Source organism: Felis catus, chromosome F1 (genome assembly GCF_018350175.1).
Source record: "Felis catus isolate Fca126 chromosome F1, F.catus_Fca126_mat1.0, whole genome shotgun sequence".
Classification (NCBI taxonomy): domain Eukaryota; kingdom Metazoa; phylum Chordata; class Mammalia; order Carnivora; family Felidae; genus Felis; species Felis catus.
The window spans coordinates 47,785,515-47,804,046 of NC_058384.1; the positions used below are offsets into that span (position 1 = coordinate 47,785,515).

The 18,532-nt window shown below is 35.8% G+C and overlaps 1 protein-coding gene across 1 annotated transcript in view; it reads right to left on the reverse strand.

The window, feature by feature from the left end:
* Positions 1 to 18,532, reverse strand: part of CDC73 (cell division cycle 73) — a 135,086-nt gene that overhangs the window by 46,263 nt on the left and 70,291 nt on the right. The window contains exon 11 of the mRNA XM_003999432.6: positions 235 to 292. Coding sequence (XP_003999481.1) covers positions 235 to 292 — 58 coding nt within the window. The remainder of the gene's footprint in view (positions 1 to 234; positions 293 to 18,532) is intronic.

The following is an 18,532-nucleotide window of genomic DNA, read 5'->3' on the forward strand; positions in this document are numbered from 1 at the left end:
AAAAAACAAACAATATTTTTCTAAGAATTTAAAAACATTTAAAAAAAAGTTTTCTTTATCTCTTCAACTATACCTATTGTTTTCAAATAAATGTTCTTATATTACTTTATAAATACTTTAATTAAAAATTCAATTCCTGCACAGCATTATACATATCAAAAAATTTCACTGTCATCATTAAAAAACAAACAAACAACAAAAAAAGAAAACAAAGCCAAAGTTTTATATTTTTACCTGGTCTTGGTACTGGCTGTGCTGCAGGAGTCTGGGTCTTACGGGCTGATGCACCCTCCTTTAAAAGAATAAAAATTGACACATGATGCCAGAGTTCCTTTACATAATAAACACTTTCATTTAATTACTGCAAAGAAATTCCATATTTAGCTCTCATTCAGTCAGCCCCTCTACTGACCATGCTATGATCCCAAGCATTAAAAAACAAAACAAAACCAAAAAAAAAAACCCTCATTTATCTTTTATGTTATTGGTCTTGAAGCAGTAATAGGAATCTTGGTAGAAAATAAATTTAAACTGTTCATTACCACATAGTAGTTACCATAAGCATGTAATATTTTTCTAATATTCAATGATTTGCTTAATTGTTGACAATTTTAATATTCTCAGAAGTATCATTATCCATTTTAAAATCAAGTCAATCTTTTTTCCATTGAACAATTTCAAAATAAATAAATGATACATAATCTCACACTAGAAAGATGTAAGTAATGTTACTTTGGAACACATTAAAAAAACCCACAAACATTTCAAATTAAATGCCTTTAAAATATTCAGGGAAAACAATCACATTTATAAAGATGAGATTTGTTACATTTAAGATCTGTTATGTTTATATACTCAGGAACAAATGCCTCTGAAATGTTTAAGATCTTAAAAAGCTATCTATACTGTACAGTTTACTATCTTTACTTTACAGTTTCAATAATATTCACACCAAACTTTTCATTATAACATTTTTTTTCCTTTTCTCTCTCTCTTTTTTAAGTAAGCTTCACGCTCAGTGCAGATCACAACATGGGGCCCAAACTCACAACCCTGAGATGAAGATCTGAGCTGAGATCAAGAGTTGGACGCTTAACCAAATGAGCCACCCAGCCAACCCTTCACTGTAACATTAAAAAAAAAAAATTTTAATGTTTACTTATTTTTGAGAGAGATAGAGTCGAGCGAGGAGAGGCCGAGAGAGGGAGACACAGAATCCAAAGCAGGCTCCAGGCTCTGAGCTGTCAGCACAAAGCCTGACGTGGGGCTTGCTTGAACCCACGAACTGTGAGATCATGACCTGAGCCGAAGTTGGACACTTAACCGACGGAGCCACCCAAGTGCCCCTATAACATTTTTAATAGAAAGCTACAAAAGTAAATTTCAAAACAACTAGTAATTTATGGAAATCTTACTCTAGTTGTACTCAAACCGAATGAAATTTGATAACTAGCAGGGAATTTACATAAATCCATAATAGAAAGCAGTTTTAGAATCACAGAAGTATTTCTAAAGAAATGCTCCTAACTAATATTAATTTTAACCATAATACATTCTCTTCAAAACTTAAAGATTTTACATAGTAAAATCATTTGGAATGGTAGACTATTATCACAGGGTTTTTTTTAATAAACTAAATCAATTAAAGAGATTTTAGCTTTCCATACCATTGTTCCTGCATAAAGAGGAATAAACTAGATATTATATAATAAACATGAAAGTAAAATAAATGTTATCCATATTACTTAGAAACCCTTATATGAAAATGCTGATTCATGGGGTGAGGTTTGAATACCCACAGAAACAGAGAAAAAATAAATGAGACGGGAAGAAAGATAATGAGCACACACATATGCAGACATCTTTCTGTCTACATTTGACTATAAGGCTGGCTGGATCCAAATCAAAGCTCTCTTTTTTTTGAACAGAGTAAATGAAGTTCAGAATCACTAGAACACAGCACTAGGTGCAAACTGAGAACTATCCAAACCAAAACTAATTCAGCTACTAAAATATACTTATACTATATGACCAGCTATGGCTATTATAACATGGGTCAGCAAAAAGTACAAGCAGATATGAGTACTATGGGAAAAAAAGTATTATCCATTACAAATCATAACCCCTAAGTATTTTTATCTACTTTTGAGGAAACTTAAAACTGGGACCCCTTTAAATAACAAAAATGGGTATTTTCTGTTTGCAAAGTAAGCTATCATTGTTTGATGAACTTCTCCTTCTCCAAATTACTCCTTTTTGGCAATAAGCCTTTTAGGTTACTGGGGGAGGCGTATGTCCTATGCCAAGTCAATCAAGAGTTCTCCCTCAGGATCTGTTTTACAAATTAGAACTAGCAAGTTATACCTCTAGTTGTATACAAGGTTACAAGGCAGTAAACTAAAAATTACAGATGATCCTACCTTTTGACTCATGGGGGAACACCCATCTATGAGGGACAGAATGACACTAGTATGCAAAAAAAAAAAAAAAGTGGAATATGACATCCCTTATAAAACCTATCTAGTTAAAATAGCCTGCAAGGCCTATTCTCCCCCTACCTCTTCTCGATTATGTGAACCTTTACAATTCTTCATCTCACCACTCTATGCAATTCTACACACATCTTACCTCAGTTAGTTGAGCAGTTTGTTAGTTGCAACTGAAAAGAGTTTTATCCAATTTTGTCTTCTCAGATGTACTGAAAATTTTGAGTTGCCAAAATCATTATAACACTGCTTAATTTTGGAGTTAGTAAACACAAATAAGTGTAAGCATAAGTGCAAGCACAATTTCACACATTTTCTCTCTCACACCCACTGTGTATACACAGCTATAAACCTACTAAATAGGAGACTATGGGCTCCATGAAAGAAAAGAGGGAAGAAATCTTTGCTAATCATGTCATTAGCTTATGGCTGTTTTAGGGCTCCCTAGCCAACACTAAGAGCTAAAAGTTCATTCCACTCTGAACTACACTCTTTTGAAATAAAATTATAGAACTCATTGCATTAAGAACCTCATAAACCATATAAAAACCACCACCCTTTACTCTAAACATGAAGAGACAGAGGTGAAGTTTTCCAAAGACTACAAAGTGGTATATCTGGCATACATTAAGAAACAGGAATAATAATTTGGCAGTAATATGCAAGAGACTGACACTTCTACATTTTTAAAGATATTTGGATTGGGGGAAAAAATAATACCCATCTGGGAAAATAAAGTATCAGCAAAAAAAAAAAAAAACAACTAAAAGAGCTGACAAATTACGCTAACTGGAGAGGAAAACTTGCTTTCTCTTGAAAAGTCAGAACCATTACAATTTCTACTCAGACTTGAGGCATTCCAGAAAAGAAATAACTGATAAAGAATGGAGTGGGGTGACAGAGAAGTGATAGAATCATTTTTGCAAAACACAACAAGACAAAACAGAGTATACTGTTTATAATCCTTACTTGCCTTATTTTAGCAAGTGAGAAAAATCTAAAAATCTTCCGTTACTGGGAGACAGAATATTGGTTGCTGCTTAAACAAGTAGGAAATAATATAATATGTACTATCATAAAAAAAATATGTGTAACAATTGTCAGTATGAAAAAGAATGCATTATACTTACTCAATTTGGGAAAATGCTATTTACATGCAACTTCATGAAATACTGAAATTCTAAACGAAGAATACACACAGAATATATACGCAGACTCTACAAGTTTATAATCTACCCTCCTGACTACTGTATTTATGATGGCAAAAGTACACTGAGTGAGTCCTTTAAAAAAAAAGTATTTTGGAAAAGCTATGTACAAAATGAAAACTGTATCTCTATAGACAAATAACAATGAGGCTGAAAACATAAAAGATTTCAAGAACAAAACACAAATTATAAGCACAATTCTCTTTCTAAATCCTACTATAACCCAGAAGTATATGCATACAATGTATGCCAAAGTGGAAAATAGAAAACACATTCCTAAAATATATTATATCTATAAAACATATAGATTTGATACCTATTATCAATTCTTCATTTTGCTCTAGAATTCTTTACTTACTTGTCTATTTCTCTCAACCAGAATGTAAGCTATCTTAGGTCAGGGACTGTCTATTATGCCTCCAATGTCTATTCCAGGTTGCCTGGTGCATGGTACATCCTTAAAACTATACATCAACTAATTAAAACAATTCCATTTGCCTTAGAACTACTGACTCACAACTATTAAACTGTTTTAATCTGTTAAATAAAAGTGGTAGAAATATCATAAAGGATTATTGAGAGAATTAAACAACATTAATTGCTGTTTATTCATTCCATACACATTGTCATTCCATACACATTTATCAAGAGCACTGAGTACCAAATAAAAAACTGGGAATGCATCAGAATAAACAAAAGAAGTATTTCTTCCTGTCTTCATGAAGTTTTGCAATCTAATGGAAGAGACCAGTGAAGGAATGAAAGTTCAAAAATTATAAATATAATTACATATACATTTACTTACTTGTAATATATATGTGTATTTTCTATTAATGTGTATGTGTATGTTCAGCTCAGTTCCCAAAATAAAGAGCAACTAATAATTATTAAACCAACTTCTTTCCATAAAGAAACATTCTTTATAAGAAAAGAAGTGGCAAACCAAATTCAGCAGCATACTAAATTCAGTAGCATATTAAAAAGATTATATACCATGACGGAGTGGCACAGATTCCTGGAATGCAAGGATGGTTCAACATGCAACTCAACAGATACAATATATCACATTAACAGAATGAAGGGAAAATACATGATCACTTCAACTGATGCAGAAAGAGCATTTGACAATTTAATACCCTTTCATGATTTAAAAACAATACATACCCACCTTAACAAACTAGGAGAGAAAGTAAACTTCAATATAATAAAAACTTAAGCATGAAACATCCAAGCACCTAACATCATACTCAGTGGTGAAAGATGGACACCTTTTCCCTTAAGATCAGGAACAATATGTCCACTTTGACCACTTCTATTCAACATAGCATCAGAAATTCTAGCCAGAGCAATTAAGATGAAGGAAGGAAGGAAGGAAGGAAGGAAGGAAGGAAGGAAGGAAGGAAGGAAGGAAGGAAGGAAACGAGGGAGGAAGAAGGGAGTAAAAGGCATCCAAATTCAAAAGGAAGTGATAAACTTATCTTTTTGCAGATGACAAGATTTGTATGTAGAAAACCTAAATATTCCACAAAACCTGTTACAGCTAATAAATGAATTCAACAAAACTGCAGGATACAAAACAAAAACATAAAAATCAGCTGCATGTCTATACACTAACAACAAACAATCTGTAAAAGGAATTATGAAACAATTCCATGTTTAATAGCATTAAAAAGAATAAAATATTTAGAAATAAATTTAATCTAGGAAGCAAAAGAATTAAAGCCTGAAAGCTATAAAATATTACTGTTAGGAAATTAAAGCCATAAATAAGTGGAAAGAGATCTATGTTCATGGACTGAAGAATTAATAATGTTAAGATTTCAATTCTACAGATTCAATGCAATCTACAGATTCAATGCAATCCCTACCAAAAACCCAATGGTATTTTTGCAGAAAGAAAAATCCATGCTAGATTTCATATGGAATCTCAAGGGACCCCAAACTAATCTTAAAAAACGAAGAATAAAGTTGGAGGACTCACATACTCTTCCAGATTCCAAAACTTACTCAAAGCTACAGTAATCAAAACAGTGTAGTATGGGCATAAAGACAGACATATAGACCAATGGAAAATACAGAAAACTCTCAACATATATGGTCAACTGATTTTTGACAAAGGTACAAGACCATGCAATGGGGAAGGAAAGTCTTTTCAACAAATGGTACTGGGAAAACTGGATATCCACCTGCAAAAAAACCAAGTTGAATCATTATCTTACATTATAGGCAAAAATTAATTCAAAATAGATCAAAAGGTGTAAATTCAAGAGCTAAAACTGTAAAACTCTTAGGAAAAATACACAGTAAAAGTTTCATGAGATTAAATTTGGCCTTGATTTTGTGGCTATGATACAAAAAAGTACAGGTAACAAAGAAAGAAAAAAAACAGATTAACTGGACTTCATCAAAATTGGACTGTAAAAAAGGGTGCTATCAGCACAGTGAGAAATCAACCCACAAAATGGGAGAAAATATTTGCAAACCATTATCTGATAAGGGGCCAATATCCAAAATATATAAAGAACTCCTACAACTCAAAACCACAAGACAAACATTCCAATTCAAAAGTGGGCAAAAAAACTTGAATAGACATCTCCCCAGAGAAAGTAACAATTCTCAGTAAGCACATGAAAATATGCTCAAATATCACTAATCATTCAGGAAATGTACATGAAAACCACAATGAGGTACCACTTCTACCTGTTAGGACAGCTAATGTCAAACAAGCACACACAAAAAAACAAACTGATAAGGATGTGGAGAAATTAGAACCCTTGTGCATGGCTGGCAGGAATGTAAAATAAGCAGCTGCTGTGGAAAACAGTACGATGGAACCTCAAAAAATTAAACATAGAATCACCATGTGATCCAGCAACTCCAACTCTTGGTACAGAACCTAAAGAATTCAAATCAGAGACTTGCACAGGTATTTGTATACTGATGTTCATAACAACATTATTCACAATAGCCAAAGGGTGAAAACCCAAATATCCACTGACAAATGAATGGATAAACAAACTACAGTTTACATGTACAATGGAATATAAATCAGCCTTAAAAACAGAATGAAGTTGATACATGCTATCAACATGGATGAATCTTAAAAATACTACGCTGAATGAAGTAAGCTACACACAAAAAGACAAATACTGTATGACTGCAATTACATGAAGTACCTAGAAGAGTTAAATTCACGGAAATAAAAAGTAGAATAGCGGCTACAGGAGCTGAGGAGAGGGCAATAGGAAATTATTTAAATGTGTACAGAGTTTCAATTAGGGATGATGAAAATGTTCTGGAGACACAGAGTGGTGATGGTTGCCTAACATTATGGATATACTTAATGCACACTGAACTGTGTACCCTTAAAACATTTATAAACATATATGTATATATACATATTTATATAAATACATATATATAATTCAACAATAAAAAAGTCTTCTTAAAAAAGTATAAAATATGCTTTAAAAATAAACATAGTCGGGACGCTTGAGTGGCTCAGTTGGCTGAGTGTCCAACTTTGACTCAGGTCATGATCTCACAGTTGATGAGTTTTGAGCCCCACGTCAGGCTCTGTGCTGACAGCTCAGAGCCTGGAGCCTGCTTCGGATTTTGTGTCTCCCTCTCTCTCTGCCCCTCCCCTGATCATGTTCTGTCTCTCTCTGTCTCAAAAATAAATAAACATTAGGGGAAAAAACTTTTTAAATAAAAATAAACACAGTCCAATTACAAATGATGGCAGACTTTTCAAGGGATGTCTACTGAGACAACACCCAATTTCCCCTTTTCAGAGCTGGACTATACCCACAAGGGATAAACTCATGAACTACAGTGATCCTATCAAATCTTCTCTTCTTTGGAATTATGAAATCCATACTGAGATATGCCCAGCAATGTGAGCTACAGTTATCTGTAGCTGTAGCCTGTAGCCAGACTGGTTTTAAGGAGGACTGTGTATACAAAGGACCAGAGAGCTGGGGTGCAGATGCAGAAAAAGTGACAAATAATCATATGGCACCACACAAAAACAGAAAAGCTTCTTTGATTCCTGAAAGTTTTCCAATTTCTCACTGTGTTCTTTAAGAAAGGCCAATTTATATTTCTCAGTCTTGGGTTCTGCAGAATATTCTTATACCATTATCATGTATTTCCTTTTCTTCCTTTGGCTGACTTGAGCAAGTTTCTGCTATGTGAAATCAAAGGAGCATAAAGTAAATATTTTAATCTCAATGAAGAAAAAAGAAAAATTTTATCCCTATCCAAATCCACTCATAGAATTAAAACTTTGACCTGGGAATATACATTTTCTTTATAGTCACAGACAAAACTGAAATACAAGTGTTAATGAATAACATAAGAAGATATTCATTGATTAAAAAAAACTAAATACCAGTTTTCCATTCATCATTCTCTAGAATGCTTTCAGAGGATAACTGTGAAGGTTAATTTTATGTGTCAACTGGGCAATGGAGTGTGCAGATAATCTAGTTAAAACATCATTCTGGATGTGTCTGTGAGAATATTTCTGGATAAGATTAAATAACACTGGAATCAGTAGACTGAGTAAAGCAGATTGTTCTCCCCAATGTGGGTTGGCCTCATTTAATCCACTGAAGAAATGAACAGAACAAAAAGGCTGAATAAAAAAGAATTCACTCTCTGCCTGGCTGTTGTCAAGGTGGAACATCAGGACTCAGCCTCAGACTTGAGCTGTACCATCAACTCTCCTGGGTCTCCAGCTTGCTGACTACAAATCCTGGGACTTTTCAGTTTCCACAACCACATATGTCAATTCCTCCTCATCCATTCATCCACCCAATCCATCTAATCCATCCAATAGGTTGTTTCTCTGGAGAATCCAGACTATTACAAATACAGTAACTGAAATTTGGATCAAAAGAGAGGAAAAGAGAGTGAGACAAAACACAAAATCTTTAAAGGGGCATTCTTATATAATGGGAAAATGTCAAAATTTTTTTCATTTATTTATCTACAGATTAAAAACTTATATCCACATAAATGTCAATGAAATGTTTAATTATAAAACTGCAAATCAGAAACAAACAGAAGTATGGGAATTGATCTCCTTTAATATCAAAATCAATAATGGTCACATACCTTTCTAGCACAAATGAGCAATTCTTTTATATGTGTCACTAAGGTTTAATGCACAATGTTCTCATTTAAAACTGGTGGGCTTGTTTTTATAGTGGCAGAGGGACTGGGTAAGGGATCATCTGCATAACTTAATGGGTCCATGGACTAAAAACTGATGTAATCAGAGGCAGTGTAAATCAGTGCAAAAAAACTTGACTTAGAAGTCTTATATTCCAGGGGCACCCGGTGGTTCAGTTGGTTAAAGCGTCTGACTTTAGCTCAGGTAATGATCTCGCAGTCAATGAGTTCAAGCCCCACGTTGGGCTCTGTGCTGACAGCTCAGAGCCTGGCGCCTGCTCCAGACTCTATGTCCCCCCCCCCCCCCTCTCTGCCCACCCCCTCACTTCTGCTCTCTCTCTCTCTCAAAAATAAATGTTAAAAAAAAAAAGAAAGAAATCTTTTATCCCAGGTTCTAGTTCTGGCTATGACATTAAAGTGGGGAGCTCTGAGAAAATGACATCTCAGGGTCTTCATGAACTTGCCTCTAAAATGAGGAAACTAGATTTCTAATGATTAAAAAGGCCTAATTCTGCTCTAAAATTCCATTATTGTAATATAAGTAATACCCTGTCACTAGGAACTATGACACTGCAGTACAACCTCAATGTCCAGTTAAATGATTAAGTTTAAAGACATAACTCAACATGGGCTTCTTGGTATAGCCATAAACATGTGCTCTTCTTTTGTTCCATGTGAATAAAAACATAATATTCTCCTGCCCAGCTCCCTCTATCAAAGGGTACATGTTTGGAATTAGCTAAACTTGGTTTTTTGAGAATCACATAATTATAGATACTGGGAATAGAGGTAGAAAAGAAAATAACAATATTTTAAGCTTTGAAAGAAACCATTCAACATTTCACCATTTAATATAATTCAATAAACTGACTGAAGAAGCCAAAATAAAACATAGATGTGTATATATTTAACTATTTGACCCCCACATTCCCAACACAGAGTCAACTGAAATGTTCTACAACATTACAAATGCCAGAAATTTTAATAAATATAAAATCTGTGAAAAATTACAGAGAAAATATAGAAAAAATTCAAAGTCAGCTAACTATGAGAATATGGAAAAGAAAGAGACTCAGTATGTTAGTAAAGGATCAGGGAGATGGTAAAAAATGGATGGTACAACAGAAACAAAAATTTTCATTTTTCACGTTTGGTTCACTAAAACGCAGCAACTGTATTATTTGTGAGACATCATGTTATTTATCTGAAGGGAATAAAAATACTAGAAAAGCATGAAAAATTAAGATAAAAATGTAATGCAAACCAACCACAACTGGGAAGATCAAAAGTATCAAAAGAGTGAAACTGAGGGATGCCACAATGAATTGCATAAAACAATTTCAAATGGTTTTTGAAAAAAACTTAACTATATAATATTTTCTTTCAGTTATTTTGTTATCTATATAATAATCTACGTATCCATTAGCTCTATCAATTCCTTCAATAAAAGGAACCTAATGACATATCTTATATCCCCCCCTGTAGCTTGCATATAAAAAATTCTCGAAGCATTTACTGAATATAAGTGAATCCTTTAGGTATCTTCTAAGAACCTGAAGAAGGGGAAGAAAATCAAACCCTAAAGTTAAACATTACCCCTTCCTAATCCTATAACCTTTGCCTGCCTCTTTTCTGCTTTGCAAAGTTTCTTTATACTAAAGTTCCTATTTCCAATCAGATCATAAACAATCACTCTGAAGAGAGCTCCATGAATTTAGAATTAAGTATATTTACGCTCCCAGCTCTTCTCAAAAAAGCCCTTTGGGAAAAACATTCTATTTACTTACTTGTAACTTTTTGCTTTCTTTCCTTAACTACTGAAGCTATTAAATAAAAAGTATTTTCTGATAGTAATAATTCATATGTGAATAATTATGCTTCTTTGTGAAGTTTAAGCAGTTTTAAGTTTCAACATACTACATCTACTTGAACTTACAAATTGTTTGTTATACTTTGTAATGAATTAATAGTGTTTAAATTTTTAAATACTATCCATGTATTCAGTTGTAAGGAGTAAGATGCTTGAAATAACTTATTCAAAGATGCTGACCTAGTGAGCTTCACACCCCTACCAAACTCAATATGTCTCCTTTGTGTGAGAAATATTACACATTGATCCCTCTAACAATCTGAAATGAAATGCACAATATAAGCAACCTATGTATGTAATGTAATGAAAATCAATATCTTAATACAAAAATGAAATTTTATAAGAAATTTATGATAAGCACAAGCATTTCAATGTGAATCTCAGAAATTACATCAGAAGACATTATGAATTAATCAAATACTAGTACCCATTCAAAAAATCACAGTGAATGTAACATTCACACATGTCCACAACTGGTATACTCTACTGGTTAAGTCAACTACTATAAGCATCACAGCCACAGGCAACAGGATTTTTCAAAATGGCCAAGTTCAGAACAAAGTTGAATACAATCTTCAATATACACTGTGGCTGTATACTTAGGGAAATTCAATGCTTAATGTTAAAACTTTACAAAATATACTTTGCATTTCAATTATGTTCTAGGTTCATTTAAAATTGTACCACCCACTACAGACCTCCTTCCCTGGCCTCACTCACTAAATGCACTTCAATTATTTTGTCAACCAAAAATATTTCTAGAATACCACCTAGGAAGTATTATTTCTCCACTGAGAACCAAAGCTCTAAACAAGAGCATCTCCCGTGCGTCAAATAACAATTGTAAGAAGCCAGCTGATTTATGCTTAACTGAAATAGCTATACTACTAAGAAACTGAAGAATATACAAGCATAATATAAACTACTACTGATTTTCATGCTTATCTTTTCCCTTAGGATCATTAACAGTTTGTATGAATTAAAACTATAAGGATATTGATAATTAGTTCTAAAAGTGACCCTTAAATTTGGCTCTGCTTTCAAGTCAAAAGAAATTCTTAGGCAGTATGAATATTTGCTGCACAAGTTAGTGAAAACTGAAGAAGAATAAGGCAGGCAAACACTGACACTTGTGGTCATTCTGAGATTGCTAATTTACAATCAGGCTAATTCCTGCTTTGTAGGTTCAAAGAAAAGTAAAACTGGTTCACAAATCATATTGACTTCAAAGGAAAATTATAAACTCTTAATGAACACAGTTAATTTTTCTTCAAAAAGAGAAAACTACTTACTAATAAAAAAATATGCCATTTGTCCATATCTTATATATATGCCATCTGTCCATATCTTATATATATGCCATTTGTCCATATCTTATATATAATGAAAAAGATTTCAACTGACTTTAAGTCAAAAGATATAAACCTCAAGCAAACATTACTGTGCAGAACTGTTGACTGATCTCAATTAAAACTAAAACTGGTCTCTAAATAACTGTCAAATGGCATTTTTCAGAGTACTATGGTGGAAATTACACATGATCCAAAACATTAAGATTTTTCTCCAACATTGGAAAAAAAGAACTAGTTCTTCATGTGAGCACTGGCTGAAAATAAAAAACTCGCTGGCATTTAGGGGCCAATTCCTCATGCTAAAGCACAAACAGGAATGAAGACCAATGTAGGGAAAACCAGATTCATGTCTCCTCTTCTCAAATGATTCAAGGATATTTGCTCATTCTCAGTGAATCACCTTGCCATGGTTGAATTGTTACCCCCCACTCCCTTTTCTTCATTTTTTTTTTTTAAGTTTATTTATTTTGAGAGAGAGAGCACAAGTAGGGCAAGGGCAGAGAAAGAGGAGACAGAGAATCCCATGCAGGCTCCCTGCTGCCAGCCCAGAGCTCAATGCAGGGCTTGAACTCACAAAAACCATGAGATCATGACCTGAGCCGAAACCAAGAGTTGGACGCTTACCGATTGAGCCACCCCAGCACCCCTCTCCCTCATTCTTTTTACCAAGGACATTTAGTTGAATTTATACAGAAAGTAGAATTCCATGAAATGACTTATCTTTACTATCAGTGAGCAAATCTATACCTATTTTATCATGTAATAATAACTCAAAAGCTACTAACCACATGAATAAAGTAACAATTACTTCTGTACTCAATAGAAATTAAGAGTCAGGAGGCACTGCAAATCCTGTCTTTAAATTCTGTCTCCTAGAGAACTACTGTAGACATGCCCAGGAAAATCCAAAAAAACAAAACAAAAAACAAAACAACAACAAAAAAAACCTGGACAGTTCTGGCCAAAACAGAGTAATAACAGCCTACTTCTTCCATCAGGGATGTGTTAAAAGATTAAAAAGTAGACCTATGGAAGTAAAAATTACAAGGCATTTATGACTATAAAACTTAATAAAATAGCTGCCAGTTTGCTGAGTGTGACAAAGAACATGTCACGTTTACTGAGAAAGTTTAACCATAGAATTCAGATGTTAAAAGAAACTAGACTAAAGGAAGAACTTCTACAAGCTTGCCTGTCATAAGATTTTTACAGTTTCTCTTGGCTGGAAACATGCAGGTTGCTAGAAAAAGTCACTAAAGGAACTTTTATCTCATGTCTGCTGTTTTTCTGTACTTTATGTAAAGTGCTTAGCTAGTTTAATTTAAACTTAAGAAACTGATGGCAGGTGTACCTAAAGTTTAAAGTACATTCTGATTAAGTACACAGGCACCTTTTTATTAGTTTCTAGGAGTCTCTTTTGCTACATTAACCCTTAGCAAGCATAACTGAAACAACAGTCTGCTGGGAATTCAGGGGCTCCAATCAGTACTGGGAGAACCATTAACCAGTAGGTTATCTAATAACGCTCTCTTAGTAATCAAGATCTATAATAAATCCAATGGGACACCAAAAAAGAGTCAAATCAAAAGAAGTAGCAAAAATAATTGTCTTATCCTTCCTAGAGAAAGGATAGGGAATATGTCTAAGACTCTGTCTCCCTAATATTTAATAAACTGTGCCTAACTACATATATTGGCAAAAAGTAGTTTTATCAATATGTATTTGGTAAGTGAAAATATAAACCAACATCCATTTATAATTCTATGAATGATTTCTGGGTATGCTGTGCCACTCCTATAAAAAAAACTCCCCACAATTTCTCCAATGTTATACAGTATAATGGTTAAGAACAGTGCATAAAGACTTACATAATCTTGCTTTAATTCCCAGCTGGACTCTCTTATCACTAATTAGCTGATATCTGGGATAATTATTTTACAACTCTAAGCACTGGCTCGTCATCTTTAAAATGGGTATTCTGATACTAAAACTATTATGAGGAAAAAAAATTCTTTTACCTAACAATTTAGGTAGGCTTAGCATGTGATCTGGTTTTGGGTAAATAATAGTCACTGCTGCTAGCTGCATAGTCAAATCCTATGTAAGGAATTACTGATAAATACAATACTGATCTTCTAAAATCCACTTCCACTCGTGTAAAATACATTATTTTAAGTAGGCACTTAAGCCTTATTCTGCTACCTACATTTAAGTAAAAAAAAAAAAGTAGTGAGCATGTAATGAGTGGACATAGGAACTAAAATAAAAGCCTGGCTTTCAATTTTCTCCTTCATATTTAACTAGGAAAAGCCAAAGCTCTAGGCCTTAGGCTTCCCATTTATAAAACTCTTTAACATTCCTTCTAGCATTTCTGGCAAAGTTGCAAATACTCCTTAAAAAAGTCAGAGGAGATTCCTACAAGTACCAAACACATGTCATCAGCTACACTAAAAAATAGGACAGGCTCAGATCTCTGGAGAAGGATCTCCTCTGAGCCCACCGGTGGGCTTCCAAGATCTCTGAGTGCCGCTTGGTTTTTCCACCAGTGTTCCAGCCTGGTTCCATAACATATTTGGTTCCCTGACTGGGAAACCCAACTGCCCTGGCCCACTGTTGCCACCGGTTTGGGAGCGGGGCGAGGGGTGACAGAATGAGGAATTGCAAGGGAGAAGGCGCGCCCTGCCTGAATTTCGGCAGTCTCCTGCTCGGTTGCCTAGGGCCGGCCCCATTCCGCTGTCCCCTCTGGACTCAAGGAGACTTGGCAGGTGAGGACCTGGACCCGACGTCAGAACCAGTAAGGCCGGGGCCCCAATCTAGTGAGGCCACTGGCAAGAGTGGAAGAGGAACCTGATCACTCCCCAGAGACAGACCTCAGATGTCTTACAGGAATTCTGTGGGAGGGAATGTAATAACCTCTGGTGTGTGTGTGAGTGTCAATGTGTGACTCTGTCTGGCTCGCCTGCCAAGTTCGATTCTGTGGCTCCACAGACGGGCACCCTTAAGGTTTCCAAAAGCCCACGGTGCCTGAGTGGGCCCATGGGTGATTCTGTGGTGAATAGCATACAGTCTACGGCGGCATCGGGATGGGGAACGTCCAGCCGCCAAAAGGGGGGAAGCCCAGAGCCCCCCCTTAGCAAAATACCAATGTGTCTACTACAAGGAAAAGGGAAAAGAATGAGTGCCCGAATCGGAAGGGGCCTCCAAAACCCAGCCGTTATCAGAACCTTGAGAAGGGGGCCTTATTGGTTTGGCCGAGATAGAATCAGATTGAAGAGGACATTGACTCTCTCTCTGTTCCTCTGCCTAAGAAGTGAGGGCTTCTCCCTCATTCATTTCCCGGGTTAACAGCTATAATTGGAGCCAACTGTGGTTAGTCTACCTCGGGAGGGGGACTTTAAGGAATATTCTCAAGCAGTTGCTGAAACTCTATTTGTTTTGGGGAAATTCCAGGTCTTCACTGGCCTGATGTGGACTCCGTATTTCCACTTTGGTGAAAAAAACATGGCGTCTGCTCCTCTGTCTGAGCTAAGGTTTTCAATCGGGTTTTCCTTCTCTGCCTTCTGCTGGCACCTTGCCTCTTCTGCCTTCCCCTCCCCTCCTGTTTCTGTGCCAACTTGCGTGCGGTCCACATAACTGGTTCCTATACCATCCTCAGCGCCGCAGGTACCACTGGCTCCTCCTCCCACCCTCGAGGTCACGGAGCAAAGTGCACTCCCTTGGACCACCCACTTCAGAAACCTCCACTGGTGTCCCAGGTGAAAATTGACAATGGGGAAAGATTGATTGACTTTTAAGTGGACGCAAGTGAAACTAATTTAAGTTTGTTGGCTCTGTCTTTAAAGTTATCAGCATTAAATATGAAACTTCCATTCTACCAAGGTTGACTAAAGATCAAATAAGCTCATGTTATCTCTGCTGCAATTTGTTAGCAAAAAGATGACTTAAAATGATAGTTAATTTTGTCTATCCCAAACTTTTCATGGGTAATTGCTAAGATATCTTTCAAATTGGTAACCTGAAACTTTAAAGTTTTGATTGCATGATGCAGTGCTAAAGCTTTGATTACTGAACATAGGTTTGTGTTTTTAACTTCTTATTGCAGAGAAACTAAGGCTATTTGGACCTATTGGAAAACATGCATTGTGCTTAATTGGTTCGTGAATTTACCATCTGAAGTGTACCAACCCTGTATGTAGGAAAGTAGGAGGTATGCAAGACACATCTTTTATTGAGGGTAAAAGAAAATAATTTTGTCCTAATTGAGACTGGCTATTTGGAGAGATATGGTTTGGGGACAAAGTTTGAAGGCAAAGGAAAGTTGTAGAAGGTTCGTGCAGGAAAATCTTTGGTAAGTAATTTTATGTGTGCTCAGGATGGACTAAGGTTGAGATGCATGGAATTTTAAAAGTACACTGGTATAAGGCTGAAATTCTGCTTTTCTCTCTCTTCAAAAGACAAAGTTTTCTTCGACTGTCGAAGACAATGTAAACAAAGGTTTTCTTCTCTTTTAACTGCCAGGAAAACCAAAGCTTTAGGTTTCATTTGTATCAGGTCTTTGACTGCTTAGTTAAAACTTCTCAGTGTTAAAGGAGCTAGATTTTGCTAACAACTATATAATGCTATAATAAATACAGTTTTAAATGAAGTCTTTTTGACCAATTAGGCCCTTTTATTTGGGATGCTAAGTTGCTTGGAAAAGCACTGTCGCACAATGGTAATAAACCTTAGGTTGTACTGCACTGGTAAATGCTGTTAACTAATTACTTGAAGTGTTACGTGTCACAGAAATAACCAAATTTCTTTGTCAACTGCATCATAATGACCAATGTCTATTTCTGAGATTTTTGTCATTTAGATTTGTAAAAAGGACTTTGAGGACAAATACAGGTATTTGAAAGATTTCCAGAACTAAAAAGCTGCATTCAAACTGAACAAGAATTAGGAACATGGGACTAAATGAAAATGTTTGCTCTTCCAGATTAAGGAAACTTTCTCTTAAGATGATACACAGAAATGTCATAAAGTATTCATTTGTAAACTGAAGCATTTATCTTTTCTCTCTACCTAAACCCTCTGAAATACAAAAACTCTCAGTGAGTATTCTTTCTTTCATGGCAATTACAATTGTTTGCATAAGTTCAATAAGAATCTGTTCATCTTGTAACAGATCACCATTGGAAATACTGGTTATTTTACCAAGGCCTTGACTGGAATGTCATATTTGTGAGTGACATTCATAGACTCAGATATGACCAGACAGCTTTAAGGAACTAAGGCTGGCTTTATGAAACGCGGAGTCATAAAGCCCCTTGGAAATGTTGGCTGAATACCTCGCTTACAGAGTTCCCAGCAGCCACACCAGATGAGTAAAGAAGGTCACTTCCTGGAAGGTGCAAGAACCTCAGGATATCTTGGGGACCTCGTGAAGAGGAATTCACCCAATTCTACAGGTACTGTCTGATGACAAGTATTTGGCTTGGCTTCTGGCCTGGAGAGACTACTAAAAGTTCAATCTGGAGATTCCTTATAAAAGGTTCTAGCAAAGCAAACTTTAAAAGATCCTCACGATCAATAGCTATTCTTGCTGAGCTTATGTAAATAATTAGGCCAGGTTTTGTTAAGACTGGACTTGTTCTACAAATGCATTGGTCTTGATTTGGCTATCTCTGGAAATGGGGGATTTTAGAGAGAAAAAGCTGTGTTTCAACAATGCACCATTATAGATTTAAATTCTAGTTCTGTCTTTAAATGTTTGTTGTTTGCCTAAACTAGACAACTTGAGGTAAACTACAGAAAAATTGTCACAGTATTTCATGTATAGACAATCTTCTACGGTCATTATTCTGTGGGGATAATATTAAGACCCCATGGGTCCATCACTCCAGAATTAAGGCGGCCAACTCGGAAGAGTCCTCAACCTGGTGAAGTGACTCAGACCTAGTCAACCCGCTCAAGCTGACCCTCAAAAAGACGCTGGCCCCTGGGATCTTCAGCCCTACTCCAGCCCTACCCCGGAAGCTGGCTGGCCTGCACACAGCAGAAGCTTGAGGAATCAGTGTGTGAACCAAGTCCAGGTGCTCAGATGCAACTCTGCCAACCCTTGCTCCTTACCAGGGTCATAACCCTGACCTTGCTCCTTACATTGGACTAATAGAGGCTGCCCCACAAACTGGACATCCTGGCTCCCTGCCCTGGCAGGAGTCCTCCTTTCCAAAATTTTACTTGTGACCACCGGCCCCTATATTCTAAACACCTTGGTACGCTTCACTGCAAACACCACTGCTCGCCAAACTGCAACACGCATCTTAGCCATCCAAGAGTACCAACCCCTAGAGCCAAAGGGTGATGCCTACTAAAAAAGATTTTTGAAAGAGGCATCAAAGAGGGGAATATTGAGAAAATAAGTAAAGTTATGCACCATAACATGGCCTAAGGGAC